General features: G+C 37.6%; 3 protein-coding genes across 5 annotated transcripts in view; all 3 read left to right on the top strand.

The window, feature by feature from the left end:
* The window catches only part of LOC102223102 (inactive phospholipase C-like protein 2), a 69970-nt gene extending 64420 nt beyond the window's left edge, over window positions 1-5550 (top strand). The window contains exon 6 of the mRNA XM_023348884.1: window positions 3679-5550. Within this exon, the coding sequence (XP_023204652.1) occupies window positions 3679-4143 (465 nt within the window). The 3' untranslated portion in view covers window positions 4144-5550. The remainder of the gene's footprint in view (window positions 1-3678) is intronic.
* Window positions 5551-7238: 1688 nt separating this feature from the next.
* Window positions 7239-8713, top strand: hcrt (hypocretin neuropeptide precursor). Of its 2 annotated transcripts, none has more exons than XM_005796773.3 (2): window positions 7239-7475; window positions 8127-8713. In XM_005796773.3, exons 1-2 carry the CDS (start codon window positions 7419-7421, stop codon window positions 8436-8438), a joined length of 369 nt encoding a protein of 122 aa, XP_005796830.3. In that variant the 5' UTR covers window positions 7239-7418; the 3' UTR covers window positions 8439-8713. The 2 variants fall into 2 exon arrangements, with proteins under 2 accessions (XP_005796830.3, XP_023205303.1); XM_023349535.1 differs by having other exon boundaries at window positions 7239-7490.
* Window positions 8714-9634: 921 nt separating this feature from the next.
* On the top strand, window positions 9635-20986 carry kcnh4 (potassium voltage-gated channel subfamily H member 4). 2 transcript variants are annotated; one of them, XM_023348622.1, is made up of 15 exons: window positions 9635-10014; window positions 12727-12960; window positions 13079-13210; window positions 13373-13497; window positions 13727-13979; window positions 14427-14584; window positions 15113-15320; window positions 15601-15795; window positions 15877-16076; window positions 17049-17298; window positions 17385-17599; window positions 18768-19123; window positions 19206-19285; window positions 19552-19628; window positions 20114-20986. In XM_023348622.1, the coding sequence occupies exons 1-15, from the start codon at window positions 9939-9941 to the stop codon at window positions 20936-20938; spliced, it is 3384 nt and encodes a 1127-aa protein (XP_023204390.1). In that variant the 5' UTR covers window positions 9635-9938; the 3' UTR covers window positions 20939-20986. The 2 variants fall into 2 exon arrangements, with proteins under 2 accessions (XP_023204390.1, XP_023204389.1); XM_023348621.1 differs by having other exon boundaries at window positions 13355-13497.
* Window positions 20987-22041: the final 1055 nt, after the last annotated feature.

Here is a 22041-nt window from a genome sequence, read left to right as displayed (position 1 = left end):
AAGACACAGCATGTGATGGGCATAACTAGTGAGCTCTGTCAAGACCTTTGCAACCTTATTACAAAACATACAAATGTTGTTGGTTGCATACAAATTTTCCAGAGACAGAAGAGTTAAAGGAATTAACAAAGAGCATAGGGTCATTTATGGAAGACACTGAACAACATGTAGACAAACTTTAGAAATAGTGTAGATCATAGTGTGGCCAAATCAGGCCATAATTGAAATATTATTAGATACCATAATACACACCATATTTGGAGGTCAAAAGGTTCCGGATATCAGTCCTAAAATACAATACCAATAGTGAAGTTTGGAAGTGGTAACATCATAATGTGAGGTTTTTATAGAATGTGGCGCTGTCAACGTTTGTGTAGTTGAAGTAGAGTTGCTATGCTGTAGTTTTCCCGCACATAGTAAATTCATTATTTAAAGTTATTATAGACCAATAACTAAACAATGTCCTAAGAAATGCTAGTATTAAAACTATAAAACATAATCACCACAATAATCATCATTAATATTTAATACCTGACAAAATTCAAGAGTAAAATCTTGAACTGTTATTTTTCTGACTTCTTGTACCAGATATTTGTGCTACAGTCTTAAGTACAGTAGGAACCAAGGGGAAATTTGCTTTGATTTGTGTTATTTATATTTCTACTCACCTCTATAATGCCAACATTTTTCAAGCATCTGTCTTATTTTTTTAAAAATAATGTGTTTTCCGGGGTTAGTTGCTATAGCAGCCAACCACTTCCCGCTCTAATGGTTTCTCTCTAAAGGTTTTTTGTTTTTGCGTGTGCTTCACCTACTTATGTTATTACTGCTACAATGGAAGAATAGTGTGTCAGTTTGACCTGCTTTCTGACTTTTTTGCAGTTTACAACAGTAAAAACAACCTTGCTTGAACTAGGATGGCCTGAAGGCTTCTCTAGAAGGCATTGCTCATGGTTTCAGGTTTTTATGATTGTGCACATTGTGGTTTGTGAAGATAATTCTGATGCATCACTGAATGCACAAAGAAGAACAGGATGCTGAAAAGCAACACGTTCTACTCATACAAAATTTGTAGTCTCACAAGTTTAGTCATTCTCCAAATTTGTAAAGATTTAAGATAGCAGTATCAGAAGGTATTTTTGTTGAATCCCTCCATCATCTCTCACCCTGTTCCATCTATATCTATCTAACTATTCCATACATCTCCACTCATTGGTGCTTGCCCTTTAAGTTGCCCTCTTCCCTGTTTCTCAGCTTCTTCATCCTCGTTTCATCGATGAGCCATGCTCTCAACTGAAAGGCATCTTGGCATCCGCATAACTCCGCCTCCTCTTCCTCCCATTCTTCATCTATAATCTCTCTCTCATACTGAACATTTGGTGAGAGCCTAGCGCCTGTTTGCCAAGGCTGGCAGTCATGCCTAGTTATTTCACCCCTCAACCTTTTTCAGATTCTCAGCAGGCTGGAAAGTGCTAGCTGGTAGAAGCATGGGACAGAGAAATAGGCAGTTGAGTGGAAAAAAAGTGGTGTCCTGTCTTTCTTTCTCAGCTTCCCAAACTCCCACTTCGACTGTACTTTGACAGTGACAGAAAGATCAGAGCTGTCATGGTGGATGATGTTTTTTGCACATTGCTGTCACTCATTGTACCTCTGTCAAAAGAAAAGCAGAAGCAGAGAGACAGAAAGGGCGGCTTTCAAATGAATGTCAAGTTCTTCTTAAATAGAATAAAAGGCTCCTTAAAAACATAATGGAAATGTGTGCTGTAATTAAAATGTGTCTAATGAATACACATTTAATGAACTCCACAAAACTAGTTCAGATTGCAGCCATTGTAGTTTTGATCCCTTTTTTGTTAAATCAAATATTTTCATCACATTCAGCGAATCAATGCGTGCCTTACAATTTATAAATAATATACAGCAATTTCAGGTTAATTCAAATGAATTGTGCATGAAGAATATTGAACTGGTATTCAATAAGGGCATTGTGTGGGAATTGGTGACTACCCCTGTGTTATTTTAGCCCTCCCTGTGGACAGCTTTGGGTCAACTGTTGGGGTGAATACATCACCTAGAAGTGCAATTCTGATTTGGTTGTTGCAGCGCAGGACCAGCTTTTTGCTGTCTTGTTTCATAGTTGGTGAGTCATGAGTTACATAATTTTTTTTCTTTTTTAAACATATGACTTATTCATCCTCCTGGTTTTTGTGCTGGAATGTCTTGGGTAAAAGGCCACTTGGAGAGCATCAGCGTCACCTGGGAGCTGAATGTTGACCGTTTAGCGGAGGGCAGCACCTTTACTCCCTTTGCAATATGTCAGACTTCCATGTGCGTTGCATTCTTTTAACATTTGCCCTTCAGTGTGGCATAGGATAGGTTAGCATGTGTCACTACAGTGGGATGTCAGTCCAAAGATGTGTCACAGTGGGCAAGGTAGTATTTGCAGAATGCCAGATTTGATGTTCATTTTCGAGTGAGCAAACTGAAGAAAACAACCTACCTAGAAAAGAGTGATGGATTCAATAATGACCCTTTTCTTGTTTTTGTTCTCACATATGAATATTTCTGTTATATATGTACCTCTTCTACATAGAAATAACTCCACCGTTTTTTTCATATAGCAAAGCCAACTAGCTTAGGGAAGCGGGCTGGAAATGGCGTTGATCCAAATTTTCTTGACCGTGCTGTGAACACAGAAAGGCTGTCCTGACCATTTCCTCCATGGCATGCATTCATCTCTGGGGTGCTCGAATAAAGAGCAGAAACATAGTGGCAACATTATCACCATATGACAGCACAGTTAACCAGCAGAGAGGAGCTGTACAAACTGCTGGCAAACGTCCAACCACGTTTCAGTGAGTTTGTACTGCCCCCTTCCGGCTATTTTGGATTAACGCAGGCAAAAAAAGAGAAATCTTCAGAGAATAAAAAAGTGTTGAAAACGGGAAAAGAAATTAAATAAATTAATGCAAACTGACTGCAATTAATATGCATGAAGTATTTCAAACGAGTTGTTTTATTGAATGCCAAATGTTCCACAATATATATTTTCTTGATATATTTTCTTATTAAATAGGAAATAAAATAAATAAATGATTAAATGTATTTTAGATTTTTTTAAAGTGTTCCAGGTAATTAAATACAGACATAAATTTAGAATGTGAAACTAAATAATTACAATTCCAGCATTTAATTATTTCATGCATGGTGTGCATCAAAGGATTATTTAAAATGTCACAGCATTTGATTGGTTGCACTGTGTAGCAAGTCAATTTCAGACAAATTCTATTAACAAGAACTCATCATTCATTAATGTCCGTGTTAGACTGATGCACAAAATAAATGCAGGAAGCGTGAGAAGATATACATATAATAAATATGGGAATAATATAGTCGCCTTTTTAAGAATACATGTTTATTGACAACATATTTATTCATTATATACTTGATAACAATGTAGTGTTTTATATCTTATATAGCTACAGCTAATGTTTTACTGATTGATTTAGAAGCAGAATTTTATAATCAAACACTTAATACATTAAGTAATATATCTATTTAGTAATTGAATTGTGTTTTGGGACTTCGGAAGTGTTTTGGGAGTGTTTTATGCCTCATCAAAACTGGACATTATCACAATATTTACACATGTCTATTTCTTTTTTTTCTTAACCTCAGGGCCAGGCAGACCTACTGAAGCATGCAAAAAGTGAGGCACTGGACACTTTGCGCCAGATCCACTGTGCAGCTCAGTCCTGTGGTCTCAGTAAAAATGGAGCGGCTTCCCCGCAGCTTCCTCACCATCCTCCTCAACAGCCACCACAAGTACAGCAACAGCCTCCGACCAAGCTCCACCCACAGTCTCTGCTGCTCCACCCACCCCACGTTCCTCTACAACCCCAGACGTCACCCCAGTCTTACCTCCACACCCATCAACAGCAATACTCCCAGCTGCATTCCCAGTCATTTCCTTTCCCTCCCATCCAAACTGTTTTAAAACCACCGGCCTACCCACATCCTCCACCCTTACCCACAAATCAGTTCCAGACACAAAGCCAGCAGCAGAGGGCGGCAGGACCTCTCGATATCATCCCAGAGAGAGAAAAAGAGATGGTCACCGATGGTCCTGCAGGACCCTGCTGACTAGCAGCCTGCGCCCACAGTGAGTCCCACCCAAAGAGAGACAAAGAGATAGAGAAGCAGAAGGACGTTGAAGGAAAACAGGAGGCTAATAAGGAAGGCGAGGTACAGGATGTTGCAGAGAGACCTAAAGAGGTGATGACAATGAAAAGGAGTCACCGTATTCGAAGCGAAACACAAGTCTGAAAATATGGATGAAGACAGATGTAACAGTCCAGTCATACATTTCTGAACAGGATGCTTGTTCTCTCAATTTTGAGCATTATCCATTTCAGCAAGAAATTAAAAATATCTTTGTCTTCTATATTGCAAGAAGTAAAAAAAAAAAACAAAGGAGGGAGAAGCAGGGGATGATGGGAGGAATATTTCAGGCTCGTGTTTCTAGTTAGGAAGGTACATTAAAGGCAGATTGATGACAAAGATAGCCCTGTCTCTCTCTGGGCATTGCTAGTTACATGCAAATCCACAATGTACACTAGCTCTGTGGGTGCAGGCTTTACCTCACATCAGTGTTTTACGCCACAAATATGCCTTTTTTCATTTCAGAGGCACTTTACCATGTCTATGAGCTTTTATTTGGTCACATTCACACTTCTCTCCCAATATTTTAGTTGTAATGGTCAGCTCAAACCCTCGCTCCTTTCCATAATGAGGGTGCAGATTTCATTTTAAATGCACAAATTAGAGCAGCTCTGCTAGGCTGGGCACTGTAGGAGTCACAAATGACCTTTTTAGCACAAACCAGGGAGCATTAGAGTTAGTATTGAGAAAAAAAATCTGCATTTGTTCAGTGTTCATTTATTTATGCTTTTTTTTTTAAGCTGCTGTCAACCTCTATCAGGTCCTTCTCTTGAGTTGTGCGTTCAGGTTTGAGTTCATTCTTGGATACTCAGCATAGGATTTTCTTGTCTCCTACCCAGCGGCTCTGCGTATGATGTTATGTAAGTTGATGTTTTGGTCCCCAGGGTGGAGCTAACCCACATCCTTCAGTGGTGGAGCTCAGCATTCAGTCACAACTGGAATATTTGATCCTCCCTTTTAAAAGTGAAAGGTCAAAATCACCATGGTACTGCTGTCTGTGGAATAACACAGTGACTATAGATGTAAACTCTATGTAAAATGTATGAAGGGAACATATATTGCTATAATTCTCAGACATTATTGATTGATATTCTTATTGTTGTAAGTTTTATTGATATTCAGAGTCTTTTTTTAACATTACTAACACATGTACAGTGCTTTGACACCTGTTGTTCTGTGGATCAGATCAAGTCAACCAGTGCATTTGGGACTGAAATGATGGGTTACAGGTTAGTGCCGCAACACAAGGGGTAAATGATGACATGACAATGAGTGTGCAAACTGTAAGAGCTCCTTTGAGTTGCCCATTAAAGCTGGCTTCATTGGTTATTCTGTCTCCTCTTGTTCATTTCTTTCTAATGAGACACAGATACACTAAAAAAATGTTGATTTGATATAACAAAATATGTAAAACATTTCTGACATGCTTTCATACTCAAGTATTTATATTATGGTAAACATTTATATCTTGCCCACATAAACTGGGTTTTAGAAATTGTTCTGCTCTATTTTAATTTGATCGGTAGGTGGTTTTCATAAGTGATATATATTTTTCCAAATATGTATAGACACTGAATCGCACTTTACAACACTTCTCTAAAGATGTCTGAAGAAGTAATTTGGTTTGTTTATTGGTTTGGGGCTTTTTAAATTGTAATTTGTCTATTCAGAATTTTTTTTAAACAAATATGAAGAACCACACTAATATGCTAAACCTATATATATATATGTATATATATATATATTATATATACTAACAACAAAAAGCTTTGATGACATGACAATGAGTGTCATCACAAAAGCTTTGTGATGAATATATGAGCACAGATGCATCACTCTTACCAATATCTCAATATAAATTGAGGAGAACAAGGCAGATGGCTATTTGAGAGGTTAAATATCAAGAGGGATTTCCATCTTGTTACACTCAAAGGTCCAGAAATGACATCCAGGTATTCTGAAAAGATTTTGTCCATCTCTCCATGTCTAATACCCAAGGCAATTCTGAGAGCCATTCCTTGAATTGTAGGAACAGCTTCCGTATTCCACAACCTTAAGATCAATCTCTTATCAATTATTAATATGAGTATAATTTGAATCAACAAAGAGACAATGATTATCAAAACCTGGGATCAGGTTTAAACTCACAGCTGCAAATAAAGAGACAGTTGATCGATTTATTTTTGCAGATCAGAACATTAATATCCTGGTCTGTACCATAGGACCATAAAAGCAAAAGTTATCAAATAAACAAAGTTACGCACACCTAGAAACATATTTATTTTCTTCAACACAGTGATATATTTTGGATAATTACTTAAACATATAATTCCAACAACTATATGTTGGAATTATATAAAGATGACTATGTTGGACACGTACAATCTAATCTAATCAATGAACTACCCAAATGCTTCATTGATTGTTTCTGATGCACTATGATGCAACGTTAATAGTCCTGATCTAAAATTACGCTCTTATTGATTTAAACCTATTATTCTTCCATGAAAGGGTTTGTGTGTTTAAAGCAGTACTTCCTGTTGTCCATAAGATGGCAATAAACATTAGCTAAATGGATGTACAAATGAGTGGCTGCTTTCAAGTTGTTGTCCTGAAGTTTTGAGATGAAATTTGTAAGAATTAGTTTCTGCTTTATATAGACCCTTAGATAACCCCACCTAAACTTCTGGATGTTTGTAGTTAAGCAAGTGGATGCTCTTTGAAGCAGCAGAAAATACCAACACTTTTGATGTATCACTACAGACCTTTAGTATGAGAAATCACAGCACACAGAGCCATGGTCATTAGCATGCCCTTTCAAAACTTGTTAGTTTCCTTATGTATTTGTGTTGTATTTTTTATATTTTTTGCTTTACTGGACACAATAGTTTCCGTCTTTGGCCACTCATAGTAATGGCATGTGTTAATAAACCCTCCCTATGCAGCAACAAAGGCATACCTGTGGTTCATCAAATCTCTGTGGAGATGATCTCTAATAGGGGTCTAATTAACAGTTACGAGCATGACGGCAAACTTTAAATGAGCAGAAATAAATGATTTGTGGTTTTCTCTGTTTATGGCTGGCCTGAATGACGCCCAAAGCACTGACGATGTGGACATAGTAGAACAATATAAAAGAGACTTCCTCCTGTGGGAAATAAGAAGATCAGATTATAACCCATCACACAAGAGTGAAGATGACATGGTACACCACCAACTTCCACAACACTGCTGAGATGGACACACCTAACAGGGTAAGACCTTTCAGGGTAAGCCTTTGTACAAAGTTTTTTTGATTACATGTTGATGCTCTGAAGAATTCAGACTTTAGTTCATGTGGAGCACCTTAAAAGTAGCACCTGATGTTCACAATAGAGATATTATGTTGTTGTATTCATCATAATGTTGGTTAAACTTGTGTATTATGGATACATTACTGGTCAAGGTAAAAGTTTTGAAGTACAGAATAATCCTGATCAGAATGGATCAATCTAAGCAATCAAGATTGTGAGCTGGACAAATTTATTGCTACAAAACAGAGAGCAGCTTTGGCCAGCAGGAAGAGAGCAGTGATGCTTACTTTCTCTGTGTAACACTGGGGGAGGTGGAGGTGCCCACTCCTGTAGTTAGTTAAACAATAGAAAACTTGACTGATAAGCTCACAAAAGTGTTCCACCCTGGGATATGAGTCATATTGCCCAAACCAAAACAACATTGCAATGGTCCTATGCCATCAAGTGATCAAAACACTGACTGATCAACATTTTATTGTTCAGTCTGTTCCAGTATCTAAACATGTTAAACAAAACTTATGGCATGTAGAGATGTTCAGTATGAGCTGCATGTACTAAAATGGGGTTTATCTGAACAAATGTATTCTAAAGCTACTTTTCTTCCCCTAACAGAAGACTGTGGTGTTCATGTTGATACTGCTGCTTGCCCAGCTGGGATGTAGCACGCAGAGTGTGTCTGAGTGCTGCAGACAGCCAGCGCAGTCCTGTCGCCTACAGGTCCTGCTGTGTCGTTCTGGCAAGAAGAGCATAGGGGGAACCATCGCAGGAGACGCAGCCGCTGGAATCCTCACCCTGGGTAAACGGAACGAGGATGAGTTACATTTGCAGAGCAGACTCCATCAGCTTCTTCATGGCCGCAAGAACCAAGCAGCTGGGATACTGACTATGGGAAAGAGGACTGCACAGAGGGATAGGGAGCAATAAACAGATTGACTGAGTCTGTCAAAAAAACCCCACAATTGTAACACTTTTGCCTGGGTAAACAATGTTCATACAATGTTTAGAGAAAATAACATCTATATATATAAAAATGACAATCAAAGGATTTTCTTTAAACTGTTTCTTTTTGAAAACAATGTCATAGAGATTAAGAAATGTGTGGTGATGTAATTCAAAGTTTAAGCTGATGACATCTTTAGTAAAGTATTGAAAACTAAAAAGAACTTGTCAATATGTGTTGACAAGAATAACTTGCTATATACAGTGCAGTCTGATAGAAAAAGAGTATTTATCATTCAATAAACTACAATTTTGAGTCTACCAGAAAATCTTCATTTTTTTATTTCCTTGCATCCTTGCAACATGCAGAAGAAGGTTGCTTTTCTCTTGTTTCTCCTGTGGATCATATAAAAGACAGAGAGTGAAGATTAAAAAGAGACACGACACATTAAAGACTATATTAAACAACCTGGGGCTATAAAAAGAAAAAAACCATAAAACCAGAAGTGTAGTGGTCAAAGACATGTTTCACAGTATATTTCAAAGAAACTGACCAGACTGTAGTTTTTTACAGAAGTGATCTCAAGGATGTACTACCTGTGTTCATGTATTTATAGACTCTACTGTGTTTCTATGCTTTTCTGTGCGGTGCATGGGTGTGCCATAGAAATTGTAATAGAGAGTGCAGAATCCTTCAACTAGCTGAATATTAATTATTTCAGCTGTAAACATTTATTTCTATTACAGAAAATGACCTGATTACTTTTTTTACTTTCTTTAATTTTGCATGCCTATCTGGTAAAATACATGGGAGGAAAGATTCCCTGTGGAGACTCAGAAAAAGTCTCATTACTTTCTGTGTTTCAGAGTATCCACAGCAACCAGCAGCTCGAAATGGAGCCCTGACCTAGTGGTTTACACTGCACAAGTACAATTATTTGATGATCTGAAGAGAAAAGCATTGAGAAGCCTCTTTTTACATCTAAATGAGGAGCTTATAACAGGAAGCAATGTAAAGGTGAGAAAGCTGGAAGATAAGGAGAATGAAGCTAATTTCTGTTAATTTCTTTGAGGATAGATAAGTAGGAGGAGACAGGGTTTTTTAGAGAAGGAAAGAGATGTGCATTGAGCTCACGGTGTGTGGAATGGAGAAATGGCTCAGGCTCCCATGATGGGAGGGGACTCAGAGATGGCAGGAACTATGCTTTGTGGAGTTGAGACTGACAGAACAGCTGAGGATATGACAACACTGGGCAATGTGCAGCTGAACCTGAAAAATCCTGATTCAGTTCTGGGAGAAAACCTTTGGAGAACAGCAACTATCCTCATCTTCTAAACACAGATCAGGTTTATCTGAAAATCTCTGCTTTTGATTCTGGATCCAACAAAAGAACTTTACACCAAGGAGCACTTTGATTTTATTTCAGATCTTATGGACTAGTGACAAACTACTAGACGCTGAAAGTCTCCTTTTAAAAGCTAAACATGCCTGTGATGAAGGGCCTCCTTGCTCCACAGAATACCTTTTTGGACAGCATTGCAAACCACTTCGATGGAACTCGTAAGTAGTTTTAAAAAAGATGTTTTACTATTTTAGCCCAGTGGCTCATTTGTTAGCCCAAATCAGGTTTGTGGGACAAAATACTCAATTCCGCATAGAGCAGAACTGAGTGTTTCTGTTCTGTAATACTTTTCTTGTTAGCTAAAGATTGTGAAGCACATTAACATAAAAAATGTGTATTGTCATTGGTGAGATTTTTTTAAAACCCATAACATAAATGTGAAATTATTTTTTAAGGATTTTGTTTGGACAAATCTGTAATTAATATAAAAAATAGACAAATTTGCACTTTATCATCATTAACTTAATCAGTGAAAAATGCTGTGGTTGTTTCCACCCGGATAAAAATAAATATCCTTTCACACTGATGATTTTCCTCATGTTTTGATAGGATTCAGGAATGCTTAAGAAACATAAAAGGCCAACATAAAAAAAGAACATACAGTACTCTATATGCATGCAGTGCTAAAAAGATGTGTATAATTTATTTTTGAGTTAGGTAACTCAATCTTAATATCAATATGAACCTTTATTTAACCAGGATACAAATATTAAAAGTCTCCTTTATAAAAGATTCATGGTAAGTGGCAGCATCAAGTAACATAATAATCTTGCATTTGTCCAACCAACAGAAATTTGTGGCAGTGACCCTTCAAGGGGACAGTCAGTTTTCAGCATCAGCTGTCAGATCATTAGATTAGATAGAGCTTCAGCAACAAACACTGCTAAGTCTATGAATTGTCTTGAACTTGTCTTGACTGAAATGTGAGCAGCGGCCATTGAAAACGCATAGCAAACATGGGATAGAGACACTATCCACATGATCCTGTTATGAAGCCAGGGAGATTGATTAAAATGAATTATGTAGTGGTGGGGAGCTTATCAGATATCAACTGAGGTCTTGGTCAGTGAACCTTTTTGAAAGCTGGAAACTGACCTAAATGATTAATCTGATCACCCACCACCTCAAAATGTGGAAAACAGCCTTTCAATAGAGTCAGAACTGATGTTTAGATTAACCTTTTCAGCTTCTGTTGTTGATATCTGACTCTTCGTGGACACTCTTTCCTGACCTGATTCTGTATTTCATCATTTTCACACCTTAATCCTTGCTGGACTGCAGGGGCTGTTGCCAGTGGTTAACATGTAAGGTGCATTCCTAGATCGTCATTTTTAAGAATTGGAAAAGCACTTTGTTGAACACAACTCAACGCATCTCAGATTTTGGTTTTGCATTTTTTGCTGTCAACATTATTAATTAATCTGATCAGCGGAGGGGAAAAGGGCAGATTTTATCAAAGAGATGTATGATACTTATATATTTTACTTTTAATCATGACCAATAAAAATAGAAGAATCTTTGAATTTCTGACTGCAGGCAAAAGAAGAAGGTGAAGGTTTTTAAAAGGATGCAGACTTAATTTGAAGATAATTACAAATAAGCATTTTTTAAAGTTACTTCTACACAATAAAATCATACCAAGGCTGCATGCTGCTAGATGTGTAGATGTTTTCACTAAAGTATGTCGAGATGAAGTCATAAAGCTAATAAAAGATCTTTCTGGTTTTGTGTTGCCATGGGGATTCCTGAGAGAGAAAAGAAGGAAAACATATGGCAATGGCGCAGTTTTACAAGAATTTAGTTCTAGGACACAAATTGAATCAGGCTCACTGATTGCAACATCCAATTAGAAATATGTGAAAGATTTTATCTTCCTTGATGTAATGTTTCTAAGATAAATATAAACAATTGTGCCACTGAATGATGAATGCACTGTTTGCTTTGTTTTCAGCAGGAGAATACAAATCTCCTCTCTGGCAGTCAACCCAGCAGGTGTTCCATGTTGTCCTTGGAGCTACGTTATTGTTTAAAAGTTTTCTTCATCAAACAAAAAACGTTTTAAAATGCTGTTTGCTTATATTCAAAGCATCACCTGAAAAGGGACGACTTACTCATTATTTGTACAGAAATAGAAAGGAGATATGTACCTATTAGTGTGCTTTATTGAATTAAGAACAGATTACTACTAATAATTTCTTTCATAATGCTTTTCTAATATTACTCACCAGCTGGTGTAATAAATCAATATAAATTTATCTTACAAACATTTCAGTACAAGCTTCTTTAGCACATTGATAGGCTGTAGACAAAAGCAATCTTTGGCATAACAATTAAAAGGTAGTGGAAATTAATACTGATATTAGTATTAGTATTCTAATATTATTTTGAATAATATATTTAATTAAAGAGGAAAATGTTGTCTTCTTGAGTTCAGACTTTGCATTAGTGGCTCCAGAGCAGTAGCTTACAGAATCTTATTGTACAAAGGTATCAGTCAGGAGAAGTACAATAAAATCCCACATCATGCTACATTTACGATTGCACAATAAAGATAGTTATGGACGAATGAAGAAAACAATTTAAAGAGTTACAAGAAGCCATCCTATAGTTTTTCTGCATTAGATCTTAAAACCACTACTTTTCTGTCTTCCTGTAATGGGAAGCTGCGCTATTGCTTGCTGTAACATAAAATTAGGAACAGCTTGCAGATATCTAGTTTTACAAGTGATATTTTCACAAAAAAATTGCCTGGCAGCATCTATGCTGCTGCTTTAAAAAAGGAGTGGTGGAATAATTTATTTTTCTGTTAAGCTCTACTGTTGTTTTTCAACCTCTAATCTCTACTATTTGTCCTTTTGACTTATTCACAGACAGCAACTTTCTTCTGGGAAATGCTAGGGGTCGATATAATTACCGGATCGTCTATTGTTCGGATGGTTTTTGTGAGCTGACTGGTTTTGTTCGGACGGAGGTCATGCAGAAAACCTGCACCTGCACCTTCCTTCATGGGGCTGAGACCAGTGACAGTGTAATGGAGCAGGTGCTTAAAGCTCTGGAGAGTCAGCAGGAGTATCAGGGAGAGATCTGCTTTTACAGGAAAAATGGTAAGAAAAAAATACTGTTTCTTCTGCTAAAGTCATTGTTCATCTACTTATATTGAGCCATCAAGTGAACATTTTCGTCTTTGTCTAATATATTTCCGTAACTTTTTGGCACTCAAAGGAAATCAGTTCTGGTGTCTCCTGGATATTGTTCCAATTAAAAACGAGAAGGGCGAGGTGGTTCTGTTTCTGCTGTCCTTTAAAGATGTCAGCGAATCTTACAGGAAAAGCCATCACTACATTCATGAAGATGGTGAGCCCTTACTGCATGCTTCTGAAAGCTCTGTTCTGAGTGATTCTAAATGATCTCTAAAATGTTTAGATTGTAACATGGTTTTTCATTGGCTTGATTTTACCTAAAATTATTTGAAAATGACTAATACAACTAATTTTGTAGTTGACCTGGATTTTTCAGAGGCCCCTAGAGAAAACCGAAAAAGCAGTCGATCGTATTTTATTCGAGCTCAAGGCAGGGGGAGAAGTTTTCTGCACCGCCTGAGTAACCTGTTTACAAAGAGACGCAAGAGGAAACTGACCAATGTGAGTTCAAAACTCTGTCTCAACTCCCACATGGTGAAAAACAACCAGAGACTAAGAAAATAAATGTACATTAATGTGATTTTAATGTTGCTCTGAATACTTTCTTCATTGTTCCTCAAGAGCCCAGTACAGATTAAACCTCTTTATAGAATGACTTTTATTTATCTGAATGTAACTGAGGGCATTAGAAATGTGGACTTCAAGATTTCGTGTCATGTGGCATTTTCAGAGCATGTTCCAGAAGCCCTCCGTACCTGAGTACAAGGTGGCCTCTGTGAAGAAGTCCCGTTTTATTCTCCTGCATTACAGCATTTTCAAGGCCATGTGGGACTGGCTGATTCTGCTGGCGACTTTCTACGTCGCTGTCACTGTACCTTTCAACGTCTGCTTTGTCAGTCACAGTGAAGGTGGCGATCGTCTCTCACTTGTCGCTCGTAGCACCACATGGAGTGACATAGCGGTGGAGATGCTCTTCATAGCTGGTACGTGGTGGTTTTTGTGTATTAACTTTGAATGGTGGATTTAGTGGAGAAAATGTTTATGCTTTACAAACCTGTTGACCATCATATTGAAACCCAAGCAACATTATGAAAGGACAAGAGCAGTAAGTTTAAACCACAGCTGTTTCCTTGGTGATGGCTGGCACGTGACTACCTCCCATCATTTCTCACCCACTCAGTGTCAATGTTGCCCTAGGTTATAAATCATAATTAGATTTCTCTCACTTCGTCCCAGTTCTTCTCCAATGGAAGTGCCATAACACGTCTGTCACACAACCTCTCCATAGGTTTGTCTTTAAAAAGGCAGTCGTACAAAATTAGCTCACTCGCTACCTCGTGCATTTCCCTCCCATGCAAGTCTCTGGAGCAAGTCTTCATTCTTTGTGGATTTTCTCTCTATTTCATGTTACGTTTCTGTAACTTTTGCAGATATTATTCTGAATTTCCGCACCACATACGTCAGCCAGTCGGGTCAGGTAGTGTATAACACCCGATCCATCTGCCTACATTACTTCACTACCTGGTTCTTTGTGGATCTGATTGCGGCCCTGCCATTTGACCTTCTCTATGCTTTCAACGTCTCAGTGGTAAGACGGTCATGATAATGCAAAGAATGTCATGTTTCTTTGTTTAATATTTTCTGGCTAGTTTCTTTTTTGCCATACCTGGTAAAGTTTTAAAATATAGCAATATTTTATATCTGCATCATAATCTCACACTGAAAATATTTGAAAAGTGAGATGGGTCAATCACTGTTCTTTGCACAAAAACACAATCTTATTGTGTTAAAGTGCTTGGTCATAGCACTTTAACTGTGCTATGACCAAGTTAAAGTCACAGCACAGATTAACAAATTCTGAGTGTTTGTGTCAGTGATAGTCAGACATGAAATGAATTTCCTGGCATTGTTAAGCTCAACCTGTGCCAACAAGTTTGTCTACTTCCATACCTCAAATTTTGCCCATTTGTCTTGGTATTCTTCTTTTTCCCACTATTTTAAGTTCTCATTAACTTTTTCCAGTTTCTAACAAACAAAATCATCTGTTTAGCTTAAAACATAAGAAAGCAGAAACATGTAGAACCTTTTAATGTGTGTTTTGTTTTCCCATATCCAGACCTCACTGGTGCACCTTCTAAAGACGGTCCGTCTGCTGCGCTTGCTTCGGCTCTTGCAAAAACTGGATCGTTACTCCCAGTACAGCGCAGTGGTCCTTACACTGCTCATGTCTGTGTTTGCCTTGCTGGCTCACTGGATGGCCTGTATCTGGTACATCATTGGACGCAAGGAGATTGAAGGTAGTGATCCTGTTACCTGGGATATAGGTGAGTTCAGCTAGTCACAACAGTCTCCTTTAATAAGAAGCTACTTCTTGTTTGTTGTTTAAACATCTTGAGTCATGACTTAATGCCTCTGACTTTCCTCCTTAGCCCAGAGGAAGTCTAGGTCACAGAGTGTCCAAATTGTATGGCCAATTTGACCAATTAGCAAAGCAGAAATATCTGTCCGCTAAAGCACAATAAATCAATGGAACATGAACAATGTTAGTGTTATATTTTATTTTCTTCATCTTGAGTGATTAACAATATGTACCCATACCATCAGGGTGGCTTCAGGATTTGGGTAAGCGTCTGGAGACACCATACATCAACAGAACCATAGGTGGACCCTCCATTCCCAGTGCCTACATTGCCTCCCTCTACTTCACTCTCAGTAGCCTCACTAGTGTTGGTTTTGGCAATGTGTGTGCCAACACAGATGCAGAAAAAATCTTCTCCATTTGTATTATGCTGATTGGTGGTGAGTTTAAAACCATGAACAGAAATTTTCCATATGGGTTAAATTTTCTAAGCTCACTTTTACTGTTTCATCCACTGTCAGCTCTGATGCACGCAGTGGTCTTTGGTAATGTAACGGCCATTATCCAGCGCATGTACTCACGGCGCTCGCTCTACCACACCCGAATGAAGGACCTCAAAGACTTCATCCGTGTGCATCGACTCCCTCAGCAGCTGAAGCAGAGAATGCTGGAGTATTTTCAAGCCACATGGTCAGTCAACAATGGCATAAATACAAATGAGGTAAGTGAGGAACAAAGGAAAATAAAATCTGTCTTTTTATTAATTCTTCTAGGGTACAAGACTTATTAGTAATATTAATATTGTGGTCATAATTAGATCTTGTATGTATTTTTTATGAAAGAACTTGTTCATTTTTGTTCAGTAATTGAAACACAAATTGAGTTTCAGCATTTTGAGGTATATCAATCAAAACAATACATTTTCTGTGGGTGTTTCTCCTTTCAGACTTACAATCCTTTTAAATGTGGGACATTTTATATTCTCTGAAGTCCTATTCCATTTCCTTGAGTAGATGTCAGAATTTCAATGACAATGTTAGAATCCATTTTGAAGAAGTTGCCAGAGCTGAAATGGGGAGAATACTCATTAACACACCTACCATCACCTCTCTGGATAATTAATTCAGAGTTGAAAGCAATAGATGCAGCCACTGGTTTTAACAGGATGTATTTTCTTAGCAGCTTGATACATCATGAAAGAAAGACATACATTTTTCAAAGTTCTTTTTTGAAGATTTCAAAAAAGAGCCTTTTAATAAAATACTATTTTAGTAGTAGCTCATAAAATAGCAAAATACAACAGAGGAGTGTCAATTCAGTGCCATTAAAGCCTTTAAATTTCATCGTCATATTGCTCCTATGGTTTAAAGTCCCTGTATTATTAAAATGTATATATTTTTCCATTACATTATGTAAAACAATATAATATTTTACATAATATTCTAAAAGCAACCAAAACATGCATTTGTAAATGTTTTGATATTGGGAAGCCATTACAAATTTGCACATTTTTAAGGTTATCTTTGTTGACCTCCTTCTTATTTGCTCATGTTGGTCCTTGACTAAAATCATGTATATCAAAACAATATGCTTACAGTAAATCTTAGAGTAAGTAACTTAATTTCTGAGGTTGAACTGCAGAACGCTGATTTACTTGTAACAAACGTCTTTTTTTTCTCTCATTTGCTCTCAGCTGCTTCATGACTACCCAGATGAACTGCGAGCAGATATCGCCATGCATCTGAACAAAGACATCCTGCAGCTGCCTGTGTTTGAGAGAGCCAGCAGAGGGTGTCTGCGCTCTCTCTCCCTGTACATCAAGACTTCCTTCTGTGCACCAGGGGAGTACCTCATCCGCCATGGAGATGCCCTGCATGCCAATTATTTTGTCTGTTCCGGTTCTCTTGAAGTCTTAAAAGACAGTATGGTCCAAGCTATTCTGGGTGAGTGTGAAATTCTTCCAGCTGTTGATTAACATCTTCATCTAGTAGCATCTTTTTGCAACTCCTCTCTCTGACTATCACTACAGGCAAAGGTGACCTGATAGGGACTGACCTGCCAGAGCATGATCAGGTGATCAAGACAAATGCAGATGTGAAGGCGCTCACCTACTGTGACTTGCAGTACATCAGTGTCAAGGCTTTAAGAGAGGTCCTCAGGCTGTATCCAGAGTACGGCAGTCGTTTCAGCTCTGACATCCACCACAACCTTACCTACAACCTGAGAGAGGGCAGTGAGCCTCATGTAAGACTTATAATTTTGTGGTACCACCGAATTAATCTGAACAATTTTGCTGATCTTATTAAAAAAAAGAATAACTGACTACTTCATTAGATACACCTTGTTAAACATATGCTTAAAAAAGTCAACTCTGAAGATAAATGGGGGGCCAGCCTAGCTCTAGGAAGGTGTCTATGATGTAAATCTGTTGTTCCACCACATCTCAAAGGTGCTCTAATGGATTAAGGTCTGGCGGCTGTAGCGCTCATTGTGGTGCAGAAACCAAGAAACCGCGAGGGGAGGATTTGAGCTTGGTGACATGGTGGCTACTTTTTCTGCAAGAAGTAGTCATCAAAAGATGAATTCAGTATTGTCATGTGGGATGAACATGGATCACAACAATACTTGGGTGGGCTCCGGTATTTAAACAATTTTCTACTATGAGGTTCAATAGGTCCAAATTGCTTCCATTGAAGTTCAGTGAATCTTTTCTGCAAAATCTAAAAGCCTAATTGGAATGATTGGCTTGTTTATGATTGGCTGATTCACTGTTTATCTTAACAACCAACTGAAAAGATGTGCCTAATAATGTGATTGGTGAGTGTACATATTCACTGTGCATAATCATACTTTAACAATTATGGCAAAATTTCTTAGTTCTTTTTTTGTTGTTGTTCTCTCTGCAAGCAGCAAAGAGATTTACATGGACTCCCAGGCAGTCTTTGGTATATGTTGAGATATGCTTCCTCTTTACTTAGACAGAGTAAAGAGGAAGGCACATTAATACAGTGTATGACAACCACTGTCAGTACTGGCATTAAATAAATATAAGTGTATGCTTTGTTATGTATGCAACCTTTCAGAGGCCAGAGAGAGAGAAAAATAAAGTAACATTTTATCATAATGAAGCTACCAGATATAGTCATTTTATGTGGGTGTTTTAAATATTTTAGACTCATGCTTTAGTTTATGTTTGCCAAATGGACACACACAGTAAGCTCAATAGCAAAATGTAATGGGTTGTTCTTTATGTCATTACATGTTGATAAAATGTATTGGCATTTGTTGATAATGTTGATAACATTACATGTTAACATGTTGATAAAATAATAACATAAACATGTTATGTTCTCAAACATAACTCTCAAACAACTTTGCAGTTAACTTCATTGACTTTCAATCCCTATTCCAGCATCATGTCTCTTTGGACCACAAACTACCCAACGTCAATGAAGCATTTGATGAAGAACATACAGATGACATGAACCATTTGTGGCGGAGCAGAGTACAAGGTTCTGGAGGTACTCTTCAGTTTTCCCGTCTCAACACTTTAGGACAGGAGCTCCAACACATCCAAACTCTCCACCTATGTCGGTCACCTGTTTCTCAACGCCAAGGCTGTAGCACCTCTCCTCAGTCCTTTGCCAATGAGGATCTCACTCTATCACCTAATGTCAGTCTGAAAAATGAATCCGGTTTAAGTCATCGGCCATCCAAGCTACTATTTCCATCCTTCCCTTGTGTTAGTCCTCTTAACCTGAGCCCCAGGTGACGTTTTCCACCTTATTTTTCTCTTCCTTGCAGTTTGCTCTTTTTAAAATGATGTGATATTCATTTGTTTCATTGTCAGGGTCGTGGATGGGATTGAGGACAACAGTCATACATTTCAGTTCAACATAGAGCAGGATAAGACAAGGATTAGTATGTCAGGTAACATTTTTTCTTTAAAAATGTTGACATCTTTCTTTAAGTTAATGAAAAAAATTTTTTTTGAAACTGTAAAATTCTTTATCAACTGAATTTGCATAAGATGTAAGACATTTTACATATTTTATTTCTTGTTTTGGTTTTTTCCAATACATAAACTGCTTAGTTCATGTTAGGTAATTAATTGACATGTTTAGATTATATTACCTAGTAATTATCATAGAAAATGTTACCACATTAACTCTATTTTTCTTTTTGATGTGTTTTAGATAAGTTACAGATGAATGCTAACCTTCTAATTGAGACAGAAGAAGTGAAACAGAACATGACCAAATTAAGTAAAGAGGTGAGATTCAAACATAAATCTTGTTTCCCCTATAAATGAAATACTTTACCCTTGTCAAAAGTTATATGGGATATTTATGCCTATCTATAATCCATAAGAAAAAAAAATTACAAACTAAGACATGAATGTAATAATAAAACAATCTTTGGCCTTCATGGGTGAGTTTCAATGAACAATATTGTTTTCAGGAAAACAATACAGCCAACAGTTTTGCACATTTCAGGGTTTTGAGTAAGCTGCAGCTGCCTGATTAATACGGTGTCTCCTGATTAATATTAATACAAGGAAACATGGTGGTGAGAGCATCATGCTAGGACTGGCGTTTTAGTCCTGCACCACCTGGAAATTGGTGGAGCTTTATAAAGGGAACTCATGGGGAAAAAAACTTATAAAAGCTTTAAAGTAGTTTTCAGTTAGCATGATAGTTTTATGGAGCTTTAATCAACATCTGAGACATCTCTTTAACTTTTATTTTCTTCTCGCAGGTGAACAACTTAAATGAAGAAGTCTCCAACCTGACTAAGGAGCTCCATGACATGATGCATTTTCTGCAGTCAAATATGCCTATGCTTCATCATGTCTCTCCTCCTGGTGTAACAAGTTGTAAAAACAGGCACCTTCGTATCCCTTTAGATTCATCTGGAAATGAACAGGACTGCAGTGGGATACCATCCCACAACAGGACTCCCACTTTGCTGCATGCATCAAGCTCTGTGTCTACCTCTTTGCATCTATGCTGCTCTGAGAGAGATGGAAAAACAGCTGATAGGCTGCAGAGTGAGCACAGTCCATTTCAAACACCCACAGTCACCCCAAGCTCTCTTTACAGTCACAGAGTTTTATCCCTCCTCGGCGTTGATTCAGGTTCCAGCATCTTTCCAGTGATTTGTCAAAGCCAAAGAGGAGTCTATAATACATCTAGTCCTATTAAAAATAACACAAATCCAGTAAATTGTGGACACTCTCATCCTACATTGAATTTTCTAACCAAGTCACAAAGTCTCACCAATCCCCAGACGCCAGTTCATTCTCCAAGCAATCCCACTGGACAGTCACAGTATCACACAGCCTTCAGCTCTCTGACACCCTCAGGACCTTGCACTTCATTGTCCACAGATCATAACATGAGCCAGCAGAGCTCCACGAGACAAAACGACCCAGCGGGATCCGGCCTTGTCCTTCACTCACAGGACCATGTATGTTCTTTGCTGGGGCAACTTTCAACCAGAGAGTGTGGAGGATCACTCTACCATGACAGGACAGACAATTATGGAGCAAGTCAAAATGTATTAGAAGACTCACGACGATAATGACTTCTGTCTGTGTTGTTTTGTCAAAATGACAAGTTTGTTTAAATGGTAAAGGATTGTTCTTTCTGAAATAATAAATTGCTATTTACCAACTGCTGCAGCCTAATATTATCTATTTGTAAAATAACTCTTTTAAAAATTGTTATGTATAAAGTAATGCCTAAAAAATTTAGACTAAAAATTTGGATACATCAATAAAACTATGGCAATACAGACTGTAGATGTAGTAATAGAGAATTAATGTAATATTAATTTATTAGTTGTACAGCAAGACATCAGTGTAAGCTGCATTATTTGCCATTTCCACGGCAGCTGACATCATTTGCCCTTGAAATAATGCTCGATAAAGAGATGTAGCGCCACTGTGTGGTCACATAAACAAAATGCACAGGCTATATAATTCACGACTGAGCGGGAAAAACAGATTTGATAGGAAATCATGTTGTTTGTTTCTCATAAACTCTGCTTTTAGGTTAAAAAAAAGTTTCCATGACAATGTCAATACAGTTGAGGGTAAAACTAAGTACACATGTGGTTCTTTGAGTTGATGTTAGTAAGGAAGCAACAAGGCCTTATTTATGAAATTCACCTGATAAAATGATCATCAAGTTTTGCTATAAAAGCAGATCTTTACAGCAGATGGACCCGCATGAAATGGGGCCATTAACAGCCCAAACAGACGATCACATTGCCAACAGAATAGCTAGAAATGAGCAACAAATTGATCAAAATCCTGGACTAAACCTTGATAAAATACTCTAAGAGAGACCTGTTAAAAATAGATGAAAAAAATCTGAATCAATAGAACAAATCTTACAAAAAACTTGATAAAAAATATGTCCATAATTATGTAAAACAGAAGGATGAAGTCGTTTATATTATCGGATTTTAATTTCAGTCCAATCTGAAGGGAACTGTGAAATAAATTGTGCTTAAATAATTCTAGCCATACTAAAATGAGAAGTCCTCCAATTTATTGTTAAAATAGCTTTATCACAGCAATCACATTAATTATGATGACGTTGTCTAGTGATTCATCTGGTGATTCTGCTCAGGTATCACCAAATATAACCTTTTGCAAGTAGAGTTAGGAACCTTTAACA

The sequence above is a fragment of the Xiphophorus maculatus genome, chromosome 16 (genome assembly GCF_002775205.1).
Source record: "Xiphophorus maculatus strain JP 163 A chromosome 16, X_maculatus-5.0-male, whole genome shotgun sequence".
Classification (NCBI taxonomy): Eukaryota; Metazoa; Chordata; class Actinopteri; order Cyprinodontiformes; family Poeciliidae; genus Xiphophorus; species Xiphophorus maculatus.
This window is presented reverse-complemented; position numbering and strand designations above follow the sequence as displayed.